Raw genomic sequence first — 21,367 nt, 5'->3', positions numbered from 1 at the left:
TCAGTTGGTTTCTGATGGGTTATGTATGACAATATCGAAATACCTAAAGTGTGTCTAAAGCCAAATCCTTTTTTTTTGTTTTGGATAATATAAGCAATAAGGCCCAACCCTGGGAAATATTACGATTATCCTTTACAGTAGGGCTGCCCTCACACTGCATGGAATAACTGCTCATTTTGACCAGTGGAGAGGAGGAGTACTTTTATCTTCCTGATCCTACGTTCTCTTGGCAGACGGCGCTCCCGGACATTATGGTGGTGGACTATCGCCCAGCATCATCATGTCCAATGCAGAGCTATGGGACCTGCCTTGGTCTTGATGACATCAGGACCTTAGACCTCTAAGCATAGGGGAGAAGACTCTGCTGGGAGTGGTCTAGCAGCAAGTAGAAGGGGGTGAGTAGATCTTCTTTTATAATGTCCCCTAGACCAGTGCTCTCCAAACTTTCTAAACAAAGGGCCAGTTTACTGTCCTTCAGACTACAGGGAGCCGTATTGTGCCCAGTGGGAGTAAACAATGCCCTATATTTGGTATTAGGGGGAGAAATGGCGCTCAATTGTTGGTGTCAGTGGAAGGAATAGTGTCCCATTGTTGGTGTCAGTGGAAGGAATTATGCACCATCAATGGTGTCAGTGGAAGGAATAGTGCCGCATTGTTGATGTCAGTGGAAGGAATTATGCACCATCAATGGTGTCAGTGGAAGGAATAGTGCCGCATTGTGTTGGTGTCAGTGGAAGGAATTATGCCCCATCAATAGTGTCAGGGGAAGGAAAAGTGCTGCATTGTTGGTGTCAGTGGAAGAAATTATGCACCGTCAATGGTGCCATTGGAAGGAATAGTGCCACATTGTTGGTGTCAGTGAAAGGTATTATTCCCCATCAATGGTGTCAGTGGAAGGAATAGTGCCGCATTGTTGGTGTCAGTGAAAGGTATTATTCCCCATCAATGGTGTCAGTGGAAGGAATAGTGCCGCATTGTTGGTGTCAGTGAAAGGTATTATTCCCCATCAATGGTGTCAGTGGAAGGAATAGTGCCCCGTTGTTGGTGTCAGTGGAAGGAATTATGCCCCATCAATGGTGTCAGTGGAAAGATTAGTGCCGCATTGTTGGTGTCAGTTGAAGGCATTGTGCCCCATCAATGGTGTCAGTGGAAGGAATAGTGCCCCGTTTTTGGTGTCAGTGGAAGGAATTACGCCCCATCAATGGTGTCAGGGGAAGGAATAGTGCAGCATTGTTGCTGTCAGTGGCAAAAATAATGCCTTCAGGGCTGGAGAAAAGGCAAGCAAAGAGCTGCATCCGGCCCCCTGGCCGCAGTTTGGAGACCACTGCCTTAGACTTAAAGCAGCAAGGAATCATTTTAAAGTTTCTCGGGAGTTGAGTTTTAAATGGCTGAGGTTGCCATCAATTCTTGTCCCGGAGTCACAACAGCGTGTGACTCTGGGACAGACACAACAAGTGTGTGTCACAAGACAAAGAGGGAAAGTGAATCTATCCAGACTGCATTGAAAAACATATAGAAGTTTTAATGCTTTTTCCATTCTTCATGCAAAACGAAAAAAAAAATTGGCTATAGATAAATTTTGCTCGTAATATACCCTTTGTGCAAACCAATCAACATACATTTAGGATTTTTTTTACCAAAAATATGTAGCAGAATACACATTGGCCTAAATTGATGAAGACATTTTTTTATTTATTTTTTATTTTTTATTGGATGTGTTTTATAGCAGAAAGTAAAAAATATTTATTTTTTTCAAAATTGTTGGTCGTAAAAAAACGCAGAGGTGATCAAATACCACCAAAAGAAATCTCTATTTGTGGGAAAAAGGACATCAGTTTTATTTGGGTACAGCACCGCAGGACCGCACAATTTTCAGTTAAAGTAACGCAGTGCTGTATCGCAAAAAAATGGCCTGGTGAAGGGGGGGGGGGGGTGTAAATCTTCCGGGGCAGAAGTGCTTAAATAAAGCAATGAGAATATTTTTGAAAGTGATGGGATTTTTCTGCCGGTCTAATTGGGGCTATTTGGATCCCAACACTTATTTTATGCCTGCGACTGCTTTGCGATTTTGACAGCAAAACAAAATAGAAATTTCAATTGCTCCATCTATATGTTACTTATATGGCCAGCGATAGCCTTGTATGGGGAGAGAAGCAGTCTGTTGAGGACAGAACCCCGTGAACACCGGTCCTTATACACGAGGCCATTTTTCTCCCCATATACATACTGTAAACATTAGGAATGTCTAGTTATGTCTGGAATATACAAACTGGAATTGTGCTGTTTGGATGACTTATTGCAATGGAGGATAATTAAAATAAGACATAAAACAGGTGCAAATATCAAAAGCAGTTTGCATTGGTGAATTATTCCCTGGTTGGAAATAATAAGAGCGACGCTTCTATGTGCTCGCTAAATGCTTTGTGTAATGTCAGCACTATATAAATACAGGGGATAAATGATGGCTTCATTATATTTTCCGTGTAATAATTTGTAATTTAATCTTTGCAGTTTTTCATTTTTTTAACCACTTGATCTCTGTAAATGACCAGGCCATTTTTTGCGATACGGCACCGCATTTGTTTAACTGACGATGGCTGCGGTTGTGCGACGCTGTACAAAAATTACATTTATGTCCTTTTTTTCCCCCACAAATAGAGATTTCTTTTGGTGGTATTTGATCACTTCTGTGTTTTTTTTTGTTTTTTTGTTTTTGTTTTTGCCCTATAAACAAAAAATTACCAACAATTTTGAAAAAAAATAAAAAAAAACACACATTTTTTTTACTTTTACATATCCAATTAAAATGTGTAAAAAAAAAAAAAAAAAAAATATTGAATTTCTTCATCAATTTAGGCCAATATATTCTGATACATGTTTTTGGTAAAAAAAAAAAAAAAAAGCATCCCAATAAGCGTATATTGATTGGTTTGCGCAAAAGTTATCACGACTACAAACTAATGGATAGATTTATGGATTTATTTATTTATTTATTTTTATTAGTAATGGCGGTAATCAGAGATTTTTAGCAGGACTGCGACATGCGACGTTGTACTCAAGTAAAAATTGATGTCCTTTTTTTAGCCACAAATAGAGCTTTCTTTTGGTGGTATTTGATCACCTCTGCGGGGTTTTTATTTTTTGCGCTATAAGCAAAAAAAGACCGACAATTCTGGAAAAAAAAAACAAAAAAAAAAACACACAATTTTTTTAACTTTCTGCTATAAAACATATCCAAAAAAAATATGTAAAAAATCTAATTTCTTCATCAGTTCAGGTCGATATGTATTTTGCTACATATTTTTGGTAAAAAAAAAAAAATCCCAATAAGCGTTTATTGATTGGTTTGCACAAAAGTTATCACACCTACAAACTATGAGAACGATTTGTGGAATTTTTTATCTATCTATTTATTTATTTTTATTAGTAATGGTGGTAATCATCGATTTTTATCGGGACTGCGACATTGCGGTCCCCAAGTAAAATTTATGTCCTTTTTTTCTTCACAAATAGAGCTTTCTTTTGGTGGTATTTGATCCCCTCTGCGGTTTTTATTTTTTGCTCTATAAACAAAAAAAGACTGACAATTACGAACAAAAAAAACTATATTTTTTACTTTCTACTATAAAACATATCCAATAAATAAAAAATTAAAAAAATTGAATTTCTTCATCAATTTAGACCAATATATATTCTGTTACATATTTTTGGCAAGTTAAATCCCAATAAGCGTATATTGATTGGTTTTCACAAAAGTTATAACGTCTACAAACTACGGGATACATTTATGGAATTTTTTTTATTTTTTTTATTATTCAATATTGAGTTGGCCCACCCTTTGCAGCTACAACAGCTTCAACTCTTCTGGAAAGGCCGTCCACAAGGTTTAGGAGTGTGTCTATGGGAATGTTTGACTATTCTTCCAGAAGCACATTTGTGAGGTCAGGCACTGATGTTGGATAAGAAGGCCTGGCTCGCAGTCTCCACACTAATTCATCCCAAAGGTGTTCTATCGGGTTGAGGTCAGGACTCTGTGCAGGCCAGTCAAGTTCCTTCACCCCTTAAACTCGCTCATCCATGTCTTTATGGACCTTGCTTTGTGCACTGGTGCCCATCATGTTGGACCAGGAAGGGGCCATCCCCAAACTGTTCCCACAAAGTTGTGAGCATGAAATTGTCCAAAATGTCTTGGTATGCTGACGCTTTACTGGAACTAAGGGGCCAAACCCAACCCCTGAAAAACAACCCCACACCATAAACCCCCCTCCACCAAATGGTTTGGTCCTGACTTCAACCCGATAGAACACCTTTGGGATGAGTTAGAGTGGAGTCCCTCCTCCACCAAATGATTTGGACCAGTGCACAAAGCAAGGTCCATAAAGACATGGATGAGAGAGTTTGGGGTGGAGGAACTTGACTGGCCTGCACAGAGTCCTGACCTCAATCCAATAGAACACCTTTGGGATGAATTAGAGTGGAGACGGTGAGCCAGGCCTTCTCATCCAAGATCAGCGCCTGACCTCACAAATGCACTTTTGGAAGAACGGTCAAACATTCCCATAGACACACTCCTAAACCTTGTGGACGCCCTTCCCAGAAGAGTTGAAGCTGTTATAGCTGTAAAGGGTGGGCCAACTCAATATTGAACCCTACGGACTGAGACTGGGATACCATTAAAATTAATGTGCGTGTAAAGGCAGGCGTCCCAATACTTTTGGTAATATAGTGTTGTTGAAAATGATAAAAAAAAAGTCCTCTGCTACCATTGTTATATATACCTGTATAAAGATCCCCATTAGTGACATGCTTTTCATTGCTCAGGTATCACAACCGAGGCAGTTACTGCTGGGAGAAGCTGTGCAGTGCGGAGTACAGAGAGTTGTATGCCCTCGGCGCCGTTCACAGCGACCTCTACCTGATTGGAGGACAAATGAAGCACAAAAACCAATACAACGTCACCAACTGCGTGGACAAGTACTTGGCGGAGAGCGACAGCTGGAGAAGCGTGTCGCCATTGCCGCTTCCTTTGGCGTGCCATGCCGTGGTGACCCTCAACCACAAGCTCTACGTCATGGGTGGCTGGACTCCACAGGTAGGTACAAAGCAAAATCCCTACAGATGGAAAATGGCGAATGAGTTTAACCACTCCCGGACCGCCGCACGCAGATATACATCGGTACTTTGAAGAGGAATATCGTTGTTATGGCAGCAGCTAGCTACCATAACCCCAGTATCCTCTTCTTCGGCAGGCGGTCCGGTTTAAGATAAAAGTGGCCTCTGCGGCGGATTCGCTGCAAGATCACTTTTATCGGCAATTTTCTATTACAATGGACGTTTACATTCCTTGTAATAGAAATAATAAAAGGAATTTTTTTAAAAAAAGAAGTGTAAAAATAAAAAATAAAAGGTAAAATAAATAAGAAAATTTTTTTTTTTTGTAAACGCGCCCTGTCCCGCCGAGCTCACGTGCAGAAGCGAACATGAACAGAAGTGAAAACATGCAACCTGTAGAATTTTTTGAATGTCGCCTATGGAGATTTTTAAGGATAAATGTTTTTCGCCATTCTACGAGCGGGCTTTTGAAGCGTGACATGTTGGGTATCAATTTACTCGGTGTAATATTATCTTTCACAATATAAAAAAAAATTGGGCTAACTTTACTGCTGTCTTATTTTTTATTTCAGAAAAAAAAATTGCACTTGTAAGATTGCTGCGCAAATACCGTGTGACAGAAAGTATTGCAACGACCGCCATTTTATTCTCTAAGGTGTTAGAAAAAAAAATGTATAATGTGTGGGGGTTCTAAGTCATTTTCTAGCAAAAAAAAAAAAAACGTTTTTAACTTGTAAACAACAAATCTCAAAAAGAGTGGTGTTCCCATTATACAAAAAAAAAAAAAAAAAAAAATGAAAAGTCAGCAGCTACAAATACTGCAGCTGCTGACTTTTAATAATCGGACACTTACCCGTCCCAGGGTCCAGCGATGTGGGGGATCGAAGCCCCCCTCGTCTCCCCCTCCGTTCGGTGGCGCTGGCATTGTAACTGTGGGCGCCCAGCTGTGGCTTCACAGCCGGGCACCCACTGCGCATGCGTGAGCGGCGCCTCGCGCTGTGATTGGCCGTGGAGTCATCTGGGACCTGTCACGTGTCCCAGATGACTGACAGGGGGGGGGAGGAGGCAGAGCTGAGCCCTTCCTGCGCAGAGGGGAAGTGACGCCAAGAGCCCAGGCACTGAAGGAGGCGGACTATGAGGCGGTGAGTAAAAAAAAAAAAAAAAAATTCAAATATTTTTTTAGTTTTTATTTAACCACTTTCAGACCGGACCATTTTGCTGGTAAATGACCAGAGGTCTTTTTACACTTTGGCACTGCGCTGCTTTAACTGGTAATTGCGCGGTCATGCAATGTTGTACCCAAACAAAATTTGCGTCCTTTTCTTCCCACAAATAGAGCTTTCTTTTGATGGTATTTGATTGCCTCTGCGATTTTTATTTTTTGCGATATAAACGTAAAAAGACCGCAAATTTTGAAAAAAAATGATATTTTCTACTTTTTGTTATTAGAAAAATCCAATAAACTCAATTTTAGTCATACATTTAGGCCAAAATGTATTCAGCCACATGTCTTTGGTAAAAAAAAAGTCAATAATTGTATATTTATTGGTTTGCGCAAAAGTTGTCACATCTACAAACTAAGGTACGTTTTCTGCAATTTACGCAGCTTTTAGTTTACGACTGCCTATCTCATTTCTTGAGGTGCTAAAATGGCAGGGCAGTACAAAACCCCCCCAAATGACCCCATTTTGGAAAGTAGACCCCCTAAGGAAATTGATAAGAGGCATGTTGAGCCCATTGAATATTTTATTTTTTTGCCTCAAGCGATTGAATAATGACAAAAAAAAAATTTTTTTTTTTTTTTTACACAAAGTTGTCACTAAATGATATATTGCTCACACATGCTATGGGCGTATGTGAAATAACACCCCAAAATAAATTCTGCTGCTTCTCCTGAGTACGGGGATACCACATATGTGGGACTTTTTGGGAGCCTAGCCGCGTACGGGGCCCCGAAAACCAAGCACCGCCTTCAGGCTTTCTAAGGGCGTACATTTTTGAGTTCACTTCTCACTACCTATTACAGTTTTGAAGGCCATAAAATGCCAAGATGGCACAAAACCCCCACAAATGACCCCATTTTAGAAAGTAGACACCCCAAGCTATTTGCTGAGAGGCATGTTGAGTTCATGGAATATTTTATATTTTGCCACAAGTTGCGGGAAAATTACAAACTTTTTTTTTTTTTTTTTTTTTTTCACAAAGTTGTCACTAAATGATATATTGCTCACACATGCCATGGGCATATGTGAAATGACACCCCAAAATAAATTCTGCTGCTTCTCCTGAGTACGGGGATACCACATATGTGGGACTTTTTGGGAGCCTAGCCGCGTACGGGGCCCCGAAAACCAAGCACCGCCTTCAGGCTTTCTAAGGGCGTAAATTTTTGAGTTCACTTCTCACTACCTATTACAGTTTTGAAGGCCATAAAATGCCAAGATGGCACAAAACCCCCACAAATGACCCCATTTTAGAAAGTAGACACCCCAAGCTATTTGCTGAGAGGCATGTTGAGTCCATGGAATATTTTATATTTTGCCACAAGTTGCGGGAAAATTACAAACTTTTTTTTTTTTTTTTTTTTTTTCACAAAGTTGTCACTAAATGATATATTGCTCACGCATGCCATGGGCATATGTGAAATGACACCCCAAAATAAATTCTGCTGCTTCTCCTGAGTACGGGGATACCACATATGTGGGACTTTTTGGGAGCCTAGCCGCGTACGGGGCCCCGAAAACCAAGCACCGCCTTCAGGCTTTCTAAGGGCGTTACAGTTTTGAAGGCCATAAAATGCCAAGATGGCACAAACCCCCCCCAAATGACCCCATTTTGGAAAGTAGACACCCCTAAATTTAGGGGTACACTAGTGAGACTAGGTAATAAATGGCGGGTGCCCTGAAACTATAAAAAAATAACTAACCAACCAGCGTCACCTGTAACAGTTATATGGTGATCACTGGTGAAAGGGTTAACTAGGGGGCAATCAGGGGGCTTTATGCGGTAGTATATGGGGGTCCCTGGCGCTATAAAAAGCTGCGGCGAACCTAAATACCTACCTGCCTAACTAGCGTCACCTGTGACACTAATACAGCGATCAGAAAAACGATCGCTTATTAGGCTGGGTTCACACTGGAGCGATGCGGGAACGCCACGAATGCGCGGCGGGTTCCCGCATCGCATGCCTCCCGGCGGCAGTTCACACTGCCCTATGCGAACTGCTGGGAGTGTCAGTGAAATGTTACTGACACCCCCAGATCAGTTCGCATATCGCAGTGCGATCTGCAAACTCGGATCGCATGGTGTGAACACCCATGCGATCCGATTCTGCTGCGGGCCAAAAAAAGGGTCCCGTGCGAATTTGCGGCGGGTGCGGCGGGTGTGGCGGGTGCGGCGGGTGCGGCGAATGGCTGAACTCGAATCGCACAGAGATCGGATGTGATTTGCACTGCAGTGCGGTGCGAATCACATCCGTTCTCATAAACCGCTGCAATGTGAACCCAGCCTTAGTGACACTGGCGACGGGGGGTGATCACGGGGTTAAACCTTTATTGGGGGGGTTAGGGGGGTACCTTAGAACTAAAGGGGGCTAACCCTAACTGCCCTAACAGTTATTAGTCACAAATGACACCCGCCGGGTGATCAGGGGGTTAAACCTTTATTAGGTAATAAATGGTGGGTGCCCTGAAACTATAAAAAATAACTAACCAACCAGCGTCACCTGTAACAGTTATATGGTGATCACTGGTGAAAGGGTTAACTAGGGGGCAATCAGGGGGCTTTATGCGGTAGTATATGGGGGTCCCTGGCGCTATAAAAAGCTGCGGCGAACCTAAATACCTACCTGCCTAACTAGCGTCACCTGTGACACTAATACGGCGATCAGAAAAATGATCGCTTATTAGGCTGGGTTCACACTGGAGCGATGCGGAAACGCCGCAAATCCGCGGCGGGTTCCCGCATCGCATGCCTCCCGGCGGCAGTTCACACTGCCCTATGCGAACTGCTGGGAGTGTCAGTGAAATGTTACTGACACCCCCAGATCAGTTCGCATATCGCAGTGCGATCTGCAAACTCGGATCGCATGGTGTGAACACCCATGCGATCCGATTCTGCTGCGGGCCAAAAAAAGGGTCCCGTGCGAATTTGCGGTGGGTGCGGCGGGTGTGGCGGGTGCGGCGGGTGCGGCGAATGGCTGAACTCGAATCGCACAGAGATCGGATGTGATTTGCACTGCAGTGCGGTGCGAATCACATTCGTTCTCATAAACCGCTGCAATGTGAACCCAGCCTTAGTGACACTGGCGACGGGGGGTGATCACGGGGTTAAACCTTTATTGGGGGGGTTAGGGGGGTACATTAGAACTAAAGGGGGCTAACTCTAACTGCCCTAACAGTTATTACAGTCACAAATGACACCAATGCAAAAAAAAAAAAAAAAAAAAAAAAAATGACATTGGTGTCACTGTGACTGGGGGGCAGGGGTAATTGGGGGGGTGATCGGGGGGTAAAGGGGGGGTGTGAGTGTGCCTGGCATGTTCTACTGTGTGTGTAGAGTGTTGGTGCAACTCACCGATCCGCTCTCCTCCGTGTCGGAACGGAAAATACCGACACGGAGGAGAGAATACATCACTTCCTCTCCTGTGTTTACATTACAGGAGAGGAAGTGATGTCACGGGGGATTCCTATTCGTCGGGAGCGATCGCGAGGGGGTGGCCATGAACGAATGGCCGTCCCCTCGTCCGGGATCGCTCCCGCACGAATACCGACCGCCGCAGGCACCGGGCGGGGGCCCGATCGGGCCCCCGACCCGCGGGAGGCAAGGGACGTACATGTACGCCAATATGCCTGCCCGTGCCATGCTATCGACGTACATCGTCGTGCGGCGGTCGGCAACTGGTTAAGCACATTCATGAATTTTTTTTTTTTTTTTGGGGTGGAACACCACTTTAAGTGGATAAAGTGTATTTTTTTTTTTTTTTGGATAGAGAGAGGAAAGGAAAGAACCCCTATCAGGTTTCCATTGCTGTCTTTAGAGATTTACTCTCTCTGTATTTCCTCGGGACAACTTTGCAAGATTTGGAGTAATTAACCTGAGCCACTAAGAGCGCCCTCTAGTTACCTTCAAGTTTAAAATGGCACTCCGGCTCATTAGAATGTCCTTCCTCGCCTTCACTTGTGCACCTCTTATACAGCTTTTCAAAATTACATATACACTCACCGGCCACTTTATTAGGTACACCTCTTCAATTGCTCATCAGCCAATCACATGGCAGCAACTCGATGCATTTAGGCATCTAGACGTGGTGAAGACGACTTGCTGAAGTTCAAACTGAGCATCAGAATGGGGAACGGAAGATAAGTGTGCCCCTCAGGCTTCGAATAGTGAGCAGCAATGTAGATAGTGTATGTGTCCGATCCCCATGGGCGGTGGAGCGAAGTGCGTTGCAGCGTGGCCTGGCGGGAGCCCAGGCTGAGGTTGTCTCTTCTATGACATCACACGCATGGATGTGCGGCATCTGGGATTCCTTCTCTCCTCTCTTTAGTCATCAGAATGGGGAGGAAAGGGGATTTAAGTGACTTTGAATGTGGCAGGGTTGTTGGTGTCAGACGGGCTGGTCTGAGTATTTCAAAAACTGCTGATCTACTGGGATTTTCACGCACAACCATCTCTGACCATTCTCTGGTTTACAAAGATTGGTCAGAAAAAGAGAAAATATCCAGTGAGCGCCAGTTGTGTGGAGCAAAATGCACTGTTGAGGTCAGAGGAGAATGGGCAGACTGGTTGGAGATGATAGAAAGGCAACAATAACTCAAATAGCCACTCGTTACAACCAAGGTATGGGGAATACCATCTCTGAACACACAGCACATCGAACCTTGAAGCAGATGGGCTACAGCAGCAGAAGACCACACTGGGTGCCACTCTTGTCAGCTAAGAACAGGAAACTGAAGCTACAATTGGCACAGGATCACCAACATTGGACAATAGAAGATTGGAAAACTTTTCCTGGTCTGATGAGCTTCCATTTCAGCTGCGACATTCAGATGGTCGGGTCAGAATTTGTCATAAAAAACATGAAAGCATGGATCCATCCTGCCTTGTATCACCGGTTCAGGCTGGTGGTGGTGTAATGGTGTGGGGGATATTTTCTTGGCACACTTTCATACTGGGCGTTTTTCAGGCACTACAGCACTAAAAATAGCGCCTGTATAACACCTGAAAAAATCGGGCCCCTTTCACTCCAGTGTGAAAGCCAGAGGGCCACTGGAGCGGTGCGCTGGCAGGACGGTGAAAAAAGTCTTGCTAGCCGCATCTTTGGAGCGGTGAAGGAGCGGTGTATTCACTGCTCCTACCCATTGAAATCAATGGGGCAGCGTGGCAATACCGCCGGCAAAGCTAGCGGCTGCATGCCGCCGCTAAAACGACAGTAAAGCGGCGCTTTACCGCCAACGCCCGCACCGCCCGTGTGAAAGGGGCCTTAGTACCAATTGAGCGTCATGTAAACACCACGGCCTCCTTGAGTATTGTTGCTGACCATGTCCATCCCTTTATGACTACAGTGTCCCCATCTTCTAAAGCTCCTTCCAGCAGGATAATGCACCATGTCACAAAGCTCCAATCATCTCACCACTGGACAATGAGGTCCCTGTACTCCAATGGTCTCCACACTCACCATATCTCATCCAATAGAGCACCTCTGGGATGTGGTGGAATGGGAGATTCCCATTATGGATGTGCAGCCGATAAATCTGCAGTGACTGTGTGATGTTATCATGTCACTATGGAGCAAAATCTCTGAGGAATGTTTCCAACACCTTGATGAATCTATGCCACGAAGAATGAAGGCAAAAGGGGGTCCAACCCGGTACTAGCGAGGTGTACCCAATAAAGTGGCCGGAGAGTGTAGACTTTATAGAAAACATTTCCAGAATATGAAGACGTGTGACATCATTACATAACACTTTTCTTTTTTAAATTCAGCCTCCCAGTGTAACCTTTCCTGATTTATAGAGTCCTCACATTTGTCATAAAGATCCTGTTTACCTTGAAGTTCTATCCGGTCGGTTTGGAGTTGTATTATAATGTGGAGTCTGAGAAAACACTGCAGTCTCTTTGTGTGACATGAGCAGTGATGGAATCTATAAATGACATTGGTACAGATCCTGGAAGTCTGTGCAAACAGGAAGATATATATTTAGGTTGATGGCAAAGGAAAAAAAAACAGCCTTGAGGTATCTGAGAGTTTTTGTCTGTGGTTGCGTATCAGCACTGCTGATCTGATACAGCCAATTTGCGGCTACTTCCTGCCTACATGCACTCCAGTGATGGCTGCATAGCTTTGCTCAAGGTTGGTTTCCTGATAGTGACAGAAGTGGACCGTGCCTGTGTGTTGTGTTCTGTGTCACGTGTTCTGTGTCCCGTGTCTGTGTGCTGTGTCCTGTGCCCTGTGTGCTATGCTCTGTGTGTCCCCATGTGTCCTGTGTCCCCATGTGTCCTGTGTTCCCTGTGTCCTGTGTTCCCTGTGTCCTGTGTTCCCTGTGTCCCCTGTGTCCTGTGTCCCCTGTGTCCTGTGTCCCGTGTGCTGTGCCCTGTGTGCTATGCCCTGTGTGTGCTGTGTCGTGTGTCCCCATGTGTCCTGTGTTCCCTGTGTCCTGTGTTCCCTGTGTCCCCTGTGTCCTGTGTCCTCTTTGTCCTGTGTCCCCTGTGTCCTGTGTCCCCTGTGTCCCCTTTGTCCTGTGTCCTCTTTGTCCTGTGTCCCCTGTGTCCTGTGTCCCCTGTGTCCTGTGTCCCCTGTGTCCCCTTTGTCCTGTGTCCCCTGTGTCCTGTGTCCCCTGTGTCCTGTGTCCTCTTTGTCCTGTGTCCTCTTTGTCCTGTGTCCCCTTTGTCCTGTGTCCCCTGTGTCCCCGGTGTCCTGTGTCCCCTGTGTCCCCTTTGTCCTGTGTCCCCTGTGTCCTGTGTCCCCTGTGTCCTGTGTCCTCTTTGTCCTGTGTCCCCTGTGTCCTATGTCCCCTGTGTCCCCTGTCCCCTGTGTCCCCTGTCCCCTGTGTCCTGTGTCCCCTGTGTCCTCTTTGTCCTGTGTCCCCTGTGTCCCCTGTGTCCTGTGTCCTCTTTGTCCTGTGTCCCCTGTGTCCTGTGCCCCCTGTGTCCCCTGTCCCCTGTGTCCTGTGTCCCCTGTCACCTCTTTGTCCTGTGTCCCCTGTGTCCTGTGTCCCCTGTGTCCTGTGTCCCCTGTGTCCTGTGTGTTTAGATGGCTGCTTGTTGTCTCCATTGGAAAATAGACATCTGCAGAACAGAAAAATTTGTTTCATTATTTACATAAATGTGTTTAGTTAAATTTGTTTAATTTGTTTTCGCAAATTGTTTTGTTTATTCCAAGTTAGAATTTTAGAAAACAGTTATAGTCTTCCTATTTTATTCTATTCTATACTTTTCTATTGTGTTCAAATTCAAATGTATTATTTTTGAAATTCAAATTTCAGAAGAGGTTTATATTCTATTTTTTTCTATTCTTTTATTTTCTATTCTGTTCTGTTTCACTTTAATATATTATATTCTTTTATTTTCTATTCTATTGATTCCTATTCTGTTATATTCCTTTATTTCCTATTCTCTATTATTCTCTTTGTATGTTCGAATTAGAATTAGAAAACGGTTATAGTCTTTCTATTTTATTTTGTTCTTTTTTTTTTTATTCTATTCTTTTCTATTCTATTGTATTCCAATTTATTATATTTGTATTCCAATTTATTATATTTTAAATTCAAATTTCAGAAGAGGGTTAAATTTAATTTTATTCTATTCTATTCCATTCCTTTATTTTTTATTCTAATTCATTCTGTTCTTTTATTTTTCTATTTTATTTCGTTCCGTTTTACTCTTATTCTTTTATCTTCTATTCTATTTTCTTCTATTTTTTTATTTTCTATTCTGTTCTGTTTTACTATATTATATTCTATTCTTTTCTTATCTATCTATCTACTAGTTTAGTCTAGTGTTGCCTATTCTATTCCTTTATTCTCTATTCTCTGTTATTTTCTTTGGATATTCAAATTCGAATCGAAAATTATTTAAATTCCATTTTGAAAACTATTCGCATTCGAATTTCGTCCTAAAAGTTTGTTTAATTATTTCGGATTTGTTTAAATTTGGTTTTACTGTAATTAGGAAATTTGGATACATCCAAATTTCAGAATAACGAAAAATTTGTCCAAATTTGAAATTCAGAATGAAACAAAACGCACATGTCTATTGGAAACCCATGTGGCAGGGTGACAACGCAGGAGCACAGTAAGGACACAGGGACGAAGGGATGTCACCCCACAACAGGAAGTGACTGAACAAGGATCTTCATGGCAGGAATTTATTTAAATTTAATGAAAGCTGCAGATTAAAAAATATTGAAAAAGACTTTTAAAATTTCATTAACACCCAAAAGTGGAAGCTCTGCTTGTTTGCTTCCTCCCGCATCTGCTTTCACATTTGCCACCTTTTGGGGGGGGGGGGGAGCAGATATCTGTCAAAATCTGGTACCCACTCCCACTTCCGGGTAAGATCTCCGCAATCACTGTGCAGTGATCTACAAAATTTCTGGCCCCTCATCCTTCCTCCTCCCTCCTTCCAGGTCCCAGAAGGCAACAGGACCATTCAAAAAGCGCAGCGTGACTTGAGCATGCGCAGTAGCAAACAGGCTGTGAAGCCGCAAGGCTTCACTTCCTGTTTCCCTTAGTAAAGATGCCGGCGCCTGCTGCACCCGAAGCTGATTAAAGAATTGACTCGGGTGAGGACAGTGCGGAATCCCAGGATAGGTAAGTGTCCTTATACTAAAAGTCAGCAGCTACAGTATTTGTAGTTGCTGACTTTTATTGTTTTTTTTTTTTTTTTTACAGACTGGAGCTCCTCTTTAACCACTTCAATACCGGGCACTTTTACCCCCCTTCCTGACCAGGCCAATTTATGGCGCTGCCACACTTTGAATGACAATTACGCGGTCATGCAACACTGCACACAAACTAAATTTTTATAATTTTGTTCCCACAACTACCCTGTTTCCCCTAAAATAAGACCTAGTGTGATTGTCGGTGATAGCTGCAATAAAAGCCCTACCCCCCCAAATAAGCCCTAGTTAAAGTCCTTGTAGGTTTTCTTTTCAGGGTAGGGCTTATTTTTGAGGAAACAGAGTAGGGCTTATTTGGGTGGTAGGGCTTATATTGCAGCCAACACCGACAATCACGCTAGGTCTTATTTTAAGGGAAACAGGGTAGGGCTTTCTTTTGTTAGAATTTAATCTCCACTTGGGTTTTTATTTTTTGCTAAATAAACGAAAAAAACACAGAAGATTTTGAAAAAAATAAAAAACATACATTTTTCTTAGTTTTTCAAATTTTGCAAATAAATAATTGTTCTTCATAAATTTAGCCCAAAATGTATTCTGCTAAATTTCATTGGTGAAAATAACCCAAATCAGTGTATATTATTTAGTCTGTAGGAAAGTTATAGAATCCACAAACTATGGTATAGATCAGGAAATCGATCAATCCTGATGTACTGAGGGCCTATCTCATTTCTGGAGGTCCAAAAAATGTACAGTACAATTAGCCCCGCCCCCCCCCCCCCATGCCCCCTTTTTGGAAAGTAGACAGTCCAATGTATTTATTAAGAGGCCACTTCCATCAGCTCATTCACCACAGTTACAACCTTTTGTACCACCTGCCCCACCCTATTAGATTGTAAGCTCTTCTGAGCAGCGCCCCCTTAATCCATAAACTGCTGGCGCTATATAAATGCTGTATAATAATAATATAATAAAGAGGCATGGCGGGTTTTTTGAAGTTATCATTTTTTGTCATAATATTTTGGAAAATTAAGAAATTAAAGAAGCAAATGTTCTTTGTCTATAGTGAAGGAACATCCAGTGTGCAGCTCCTTGTCCGCTGTGTGGCCTTGGACTGTTTAAATAAATAGACATGTTTTTATTCATTCAAGATTGGTTTTATGGCTCTGCTATGGTACAAACGCTCTTTCCCATTTGTGTCTCTCTTGTTATCTCATCAGTCTATGAGTTTGGAATAGCAGCGACCTATGCAGACTGCATTCTCCCCAGCTAGGTGGTGGTTTATGCGCCCGGACACTTGTGTTGTCGTCACTGTCTATGGTCAGGATTTGGTAGAACGGGCTCCCAATCAGGTGATCACTGTGATGTCTGGTGACAACATGATAGGTAGCCTGCCTACCAACCTCCAGTGTAGAGGACCCCAAAAAAAGGGGACACCCCTGTTACGTTCTGGTTCACTTGCTGCCCCTAGCACTATGATCGTGCTTTCACCAGCCGCTCCCAGTCACCATCTATGGTTAGGAGTCGGTAGAACGGGCTCCCAATCAGGAGACCCCATGGCAAGCAGCCTGCCTACCGGCCTCCGGTGTAGAGGATCCTATAAAGGTGGGAACCCCTGTTCTGTGCTGGCTCACTTGGTGCCCCTAGCACTATGATTGCGTTGACACCAGTTGCTTCCAGTCTCTTTCTGTGGTCAGGAGTCGGTAAGACGGGCTCCCAATCAGGTGACCATTGTGACAGCCAGAGACCACATGGCAAGCAGCCTGCCCACCGGCCTCGGGTGTAGAGGACCCTATAAAGGGGGGCACTCCTGTTCTGTGCTGGCTCACTTGGTGCCCTTAGCACTATGATTTCGCTATAACCAGCTACTCCCATTCACTGTCTATGGTCAGGAGTCAGTAGAACAGGCTCCCAGACAGGTGACCACTGTGAAATCCGGTGACAACATGACAAGCAGCTGGCCCACTGGCCTGCAGTGTAGAGGACCCTATAAAGGGGGGCACCCCTGTTCTGTGCTGGCTCACTTGATGCCCCTAGCACTATGATTGCGTTGACACCAGTTGCTTCCAGTCTCTTTCTATGGTCAGGAGTCAGTAAGACGGGCTCCCAATCAGGTGACCATTGTGACAGCCAGAGACCCCATGGCAAGTAGCCTGCCTACCGGCCTCCGGTGTAGAGGATCCTATAAAGGGGAGAACCCCTGTTCTGTGCCGGCTCACTTGGTGCCCCTAGCACTATGATTTTGCTATATACCAGCCACTCCCAGTCACTGTCTATGGTCAGGAATCGGTAGAATGGGCTCCCAGACAGGGGACAACTGTGACATCTGGTGACAAACATGATAGGCAGCTGGCCCACTGGCCTGCAGTGTAGAGGACCCTATAAAGGGGGGCACCCCTGTTCTGTGCTGGCTCACTTGATGCCCCTAGCACTATGATTGCGTTGACACCAGTTGCTTCCAGTCTCTTTCTATGGTCAGGAGTCAGTAAGACGGGCTCCCAATCAGATGACCATTGTGACAGCCAGAGACCCCATGGCAAGCAGCCTGCCTACCGGCCTCCGGTGTAGAGGATCCTATAAAGGGGGAACCCCTGTTCTGTGCTGGCTCACTTGGTGCCCCTAGCACTATGATTTTGCTATAACCAGCCACTCCCAGTCACTGTCTATGGTCAGGAGTCGGTAGAACGGGCTCCCAGACAGGTGACCACTGTGACATCTGGTGACAAACATGATGGGCAGCTGGCCTACCGGCTTCCAGTGTAGAGGACCCTATAAAGGGGGGCACCCCTGTTCTGTGCTGGCTCACTTGATGCCAATAGAACTATGATCGCGCTGTCCCCAGCCGCTTCCAGTCACTGTCTATGGTCAGGAGTCGGTAGGACGGGTTCCCAATCAGGTGACCACTGTGACGTCTGGTGACAACATGATCGTCAGTCTGCTAACCGGCCTCCGGTGTAGAGGACCTCTTAAAGGGCCGGCGGTAAGGGTTAAGAAAATAAAATCCCATTTTACTTTCAGATATCTTTCAACCAGCATATTAATCATATTTCGTTTTTTGCTGTGAAATTGCTGTCTTTGGAACGCTCCCTCTGCTGTCACAAGAGCGGCACTTAGCCGTGATTGCTGCCGTTATTTTATATTTTATACCGATCTGTAAAAGGAGGAATGGGCTGCCCATTTCAGACTCACTTTCCTGGCAGTCGTTGATATTTTTTATTTCTGAATCGTATCTCATAAAGGAGAAAGCTGTGGGAGGATGAGGGGGGATAAGAGGGAATCGCTGAGCAGGCATACAGCTAATTACCTGCCTGCCCCAGTCTGAGCACAAGGCAATCGGCGGCACGCGGGGGAATCTTCCTTCCAGGACTGACACGGTTAAGGATTCATGATACCATGACAAGTTGTCAAGAAATGGATGGAGTTATTTATAGAGTACCGAGGCTAGAAAAATGACAAACACAACTCACTCTGTATGCCAAGGATGGGGTGGGGGGGGGTGTAGAAACCAGCCAGTTGGAGTGGCCCCGGGGGGCCCAATGGCCATCTGGCTCAGCGTGGAGAGCAAGGTTAAAGGGAATTCCTTAAATGCTGGAAGCAGGCAGCAGTGAAGGCCATATGCGATGGATAGAAGCTGTCCACCTGTGTTATTAGGAGGACGAGTAAATAAAACCATTCATGTGCAGATGCAGCTCTCAGTCGGTCACATATTTCTGCTGTCCTTTCTCTGAAAATTATTTGCATCCTTATGGGCAGTCCATAGTCAGAAAAATATGGCTTCAGGCAATATCCGGATACGCTTGCTAGATGCCAGTAGAATTTCATTCAGAAATGTTCATTTTCAGAACAATTGTTTCAACTTTAACACTTAGCCCTTGTACACACGGTCGGAGATTCCGACAACCAAATCCATCGGATTTTGTCTGACGGATTTTGTCCGAAACTGTGGTATACACACGGTCAGGCGAAGTTGTCTTAGCCCTTGTACACACGGTAGGAGATTCTGACGGAATGTGTCCGATCAGACCGTTTTGTCGGCTATTCCGACTGTGTGTGGTCTCCATCGGACTGTATCCGACGGACCAAGTTTTCCAACTTGTTGGTAAAATTTTTTGACAAAATGCTCTGATGGGACATACTCCGATCATGTGTAGAGAATTACGATCGGACAAAGTGCCACGCATGCTCAGATCAAATTCCTACATCAAAGCTATTGGCTACTAGCCTGATGGTAGTAACAAAATCACGTCATCACGTTCTGAACGATCGGATTTTCCGACAACTTCGTCCGACCGTGTGTATGCAACAGTTTCGGACAAAATCCGACGGATTTGGTTGTCGGAATGTCCAACCGTGTGTACAAGGGCTAAGGTATGGGCAAATTGACGATTTTGACCATGGTGATGAAAAAATTCAAAGGCAGAAAATGGAAATTTTTTCTTGTTTCTTCTCTGATTGAATCAAATTCCAATTGTGGATTTGATTCCATTCAAGTAGTGGGTTTGGAAAAAATTGATGGGCTTGGTCACAACACCAGGGGGCGGTAAAAGCAGACAGGTGAGTTGCAACCTAACCGTTCACTTATGCCGCTTACACACGATCAGATTGTCCAGCGAGTCCGCCGAAACGCATTTTACCGGACAATTCGATTGTGTGTGGGCTTCAGCGGACTTTTCCAGCGTGAAGTCCGGCGGACTAAGAAAGTATTTTTGCACTCCAATCTTCCCGTCGGACTTGGGTTTCATCGGACAATACGTTCGTCAGTATGCTAGTACGGCGGACTAAGAATGACGCATGCTCAGAAGCAAGTACGAAAAAGGAAGCTATTGGCTACTGGCTATTGAACTTCCTTTTTCTAGTCCCGTCGTACGTGCTGTACGTCATCGCGCAAGCGAATATCGGACTTTCTGTGTGTCCGTGTGTGGCCAAGTCCGTTCGGTAGAAAGTCCGCCAGACTATCCGCCGGATTGTATGTCGGACTAAGTACGCCGGACAATTCGATCGTGTGTACACGGCATAAAACACAGGAATTCAACCCAGCCAGTCCAGCCAGGCCAAAGGTAGGCCAACGAGACAACAGCCTTGATTGCTTCAACAGGATGAGGGTACAAAAAAAGGTAAGACCTGCAAACCATGCTGTTCAGGGAACAGGCCTTGCCTTGCTGAAATGCTCACCCTACCATTCACCGCTTAGAGCTGCCTATCCCATCTGCTAAAGTCTTATGATCAGAGCCAGGCCAAAGGGTAGGCAAATGAGGTGACTGTCTTGGGTTCTTCAGCAAGATGTGGGTGCAGGACCTGCAACCTATACTGTTGGGGTACTTCACAGCTCATGGGGGGAGAGTGCACTTTGGCCTTTGCGACTTTGGTGCTAAAGGACCTTGGCCCAGCACTGCCTATGGTTGGTGGTGGAGAAAAATTATTTGAGGATCTGCACATTTTTTATCTGTCTGGGTATGCTGCATGTATGTAGATTTGTCCAGTCAATGGAGAAATCAAAGGGTTTGTCACTTGGTTGCATTTCTGAATTGCCAAGCGGTGAATGGTAGGGTTAATAGTTCACCCAATCAGCAATTCAGAAATGTAACTGCTGCCCTCTACTGTCTGAATGTGTATTTGCCTGTAAATATATTATGTATGCGCTTCCTGTCCCTGGGTTGTTGGCTTTGAAACCCTGGAAGGAGGAAGCGGAGAGAGAGAGAGAAAATCTCAGTCACATGTCCTGTCAATGCTGCTAAACCCCAAGCCAGAAGGGACTATTATGTAAGTATTCCTATGTTCAAATAGTTTAACTGCAGCTGCTGAGTCTATATCTAAATTCTTGTAACAAACAGAGTATCTCTAACCTGTCCTTGTTATCTTTTGACATGCACAGTGCCAGATAGCTAAGGCCGCGTACACACACGCGGACTGTTCGCCCAACTTTGTCCGCTGAACAGTGTTTGGGCGGACAGTCCGCTCGTGTGTGGGCTTTCAGCGGACAGTTTCAGCGGACAGTTGGACGGACAAGGTTTTTCGGAAATTCCGTAAAACTGTCCGCTGAAACCTTGTTTGAGCGAACAGTCCGCCCGTGTGTAGGCTTGTTCGTCAAACAAAGTTGCGCGCATGCTCAGAAAGGATTTTCACGCCGAAAGCTATAATGCAGTGTATAGGACGTCGTATTTTTCGTCCCGTCGTACGTGCCGTTCACGTCATCGCGCACGGTTTCAGCAAACTGTTCGTTCGTCGTGTGTGGGCATGTCCGTCCATGCTAAGTTTGAGCGGACTGTTTGCCGAAACTGTTGGACGGACAAAGTTGGGCAAACAGTCCACGCGTGTGTACGCGGCCTTAGTCTGTGCTACTGTAGTGGTCAGCTTCCAGAGTACATTGGAAGGTGAACCTGTTTATTGCAATAGAGTTTATATGTAGTTGCTGTTATT

The 21,367-nt window shown here is 44.6% G+C and overlaps 1 protein-coding gene across 1 annotated transcript in view; it reads left to right on the top strand.

Moving 5' to 3' along the window:
• The window catches only part of KBTBD12 (kelch repeat and BTB domain containing 12), a 132,847-nt gene that overhangs the window by 21,058 nt on the left and 90,422 nt on the right, over nucleotides 1-21,367 (top strand). The window contains exon 3 of the mRNA XM_077451734.1: nucleotides 4,822-5,092. Within this exon, the coding sequence (XP_077307860.1) occupies nucleotides 4,822-5,092 (271 nt within the window). The remainder of the gene's footprint in view (nucleotides 1-4,821; nucleotides 5,093-21,367) is intronic.

Source organism: Lithobates pipiens, unplaced genomic scaffold (assembly GCF_037356315.1).
Source record: "Lithobates pipiens isolate NorthernLeopardFrog02 unplaced genomic scaffold, aLitPip1_a1.2 Scaffold_23, whole genome shotgun sequence".
Classification (NCBI taxonomy): domain Eukaryota; kingdom Metazoa; phylum Chordata; class Amphibia; order Anura; family Ranidae; genus Lithobates; species Lithobates pipiens.
The sequence above is the reverse complement of the archived record's forward strand: the minus strand, read 5'-3'. Positions and strand labels throughout refer to the sequence as shown.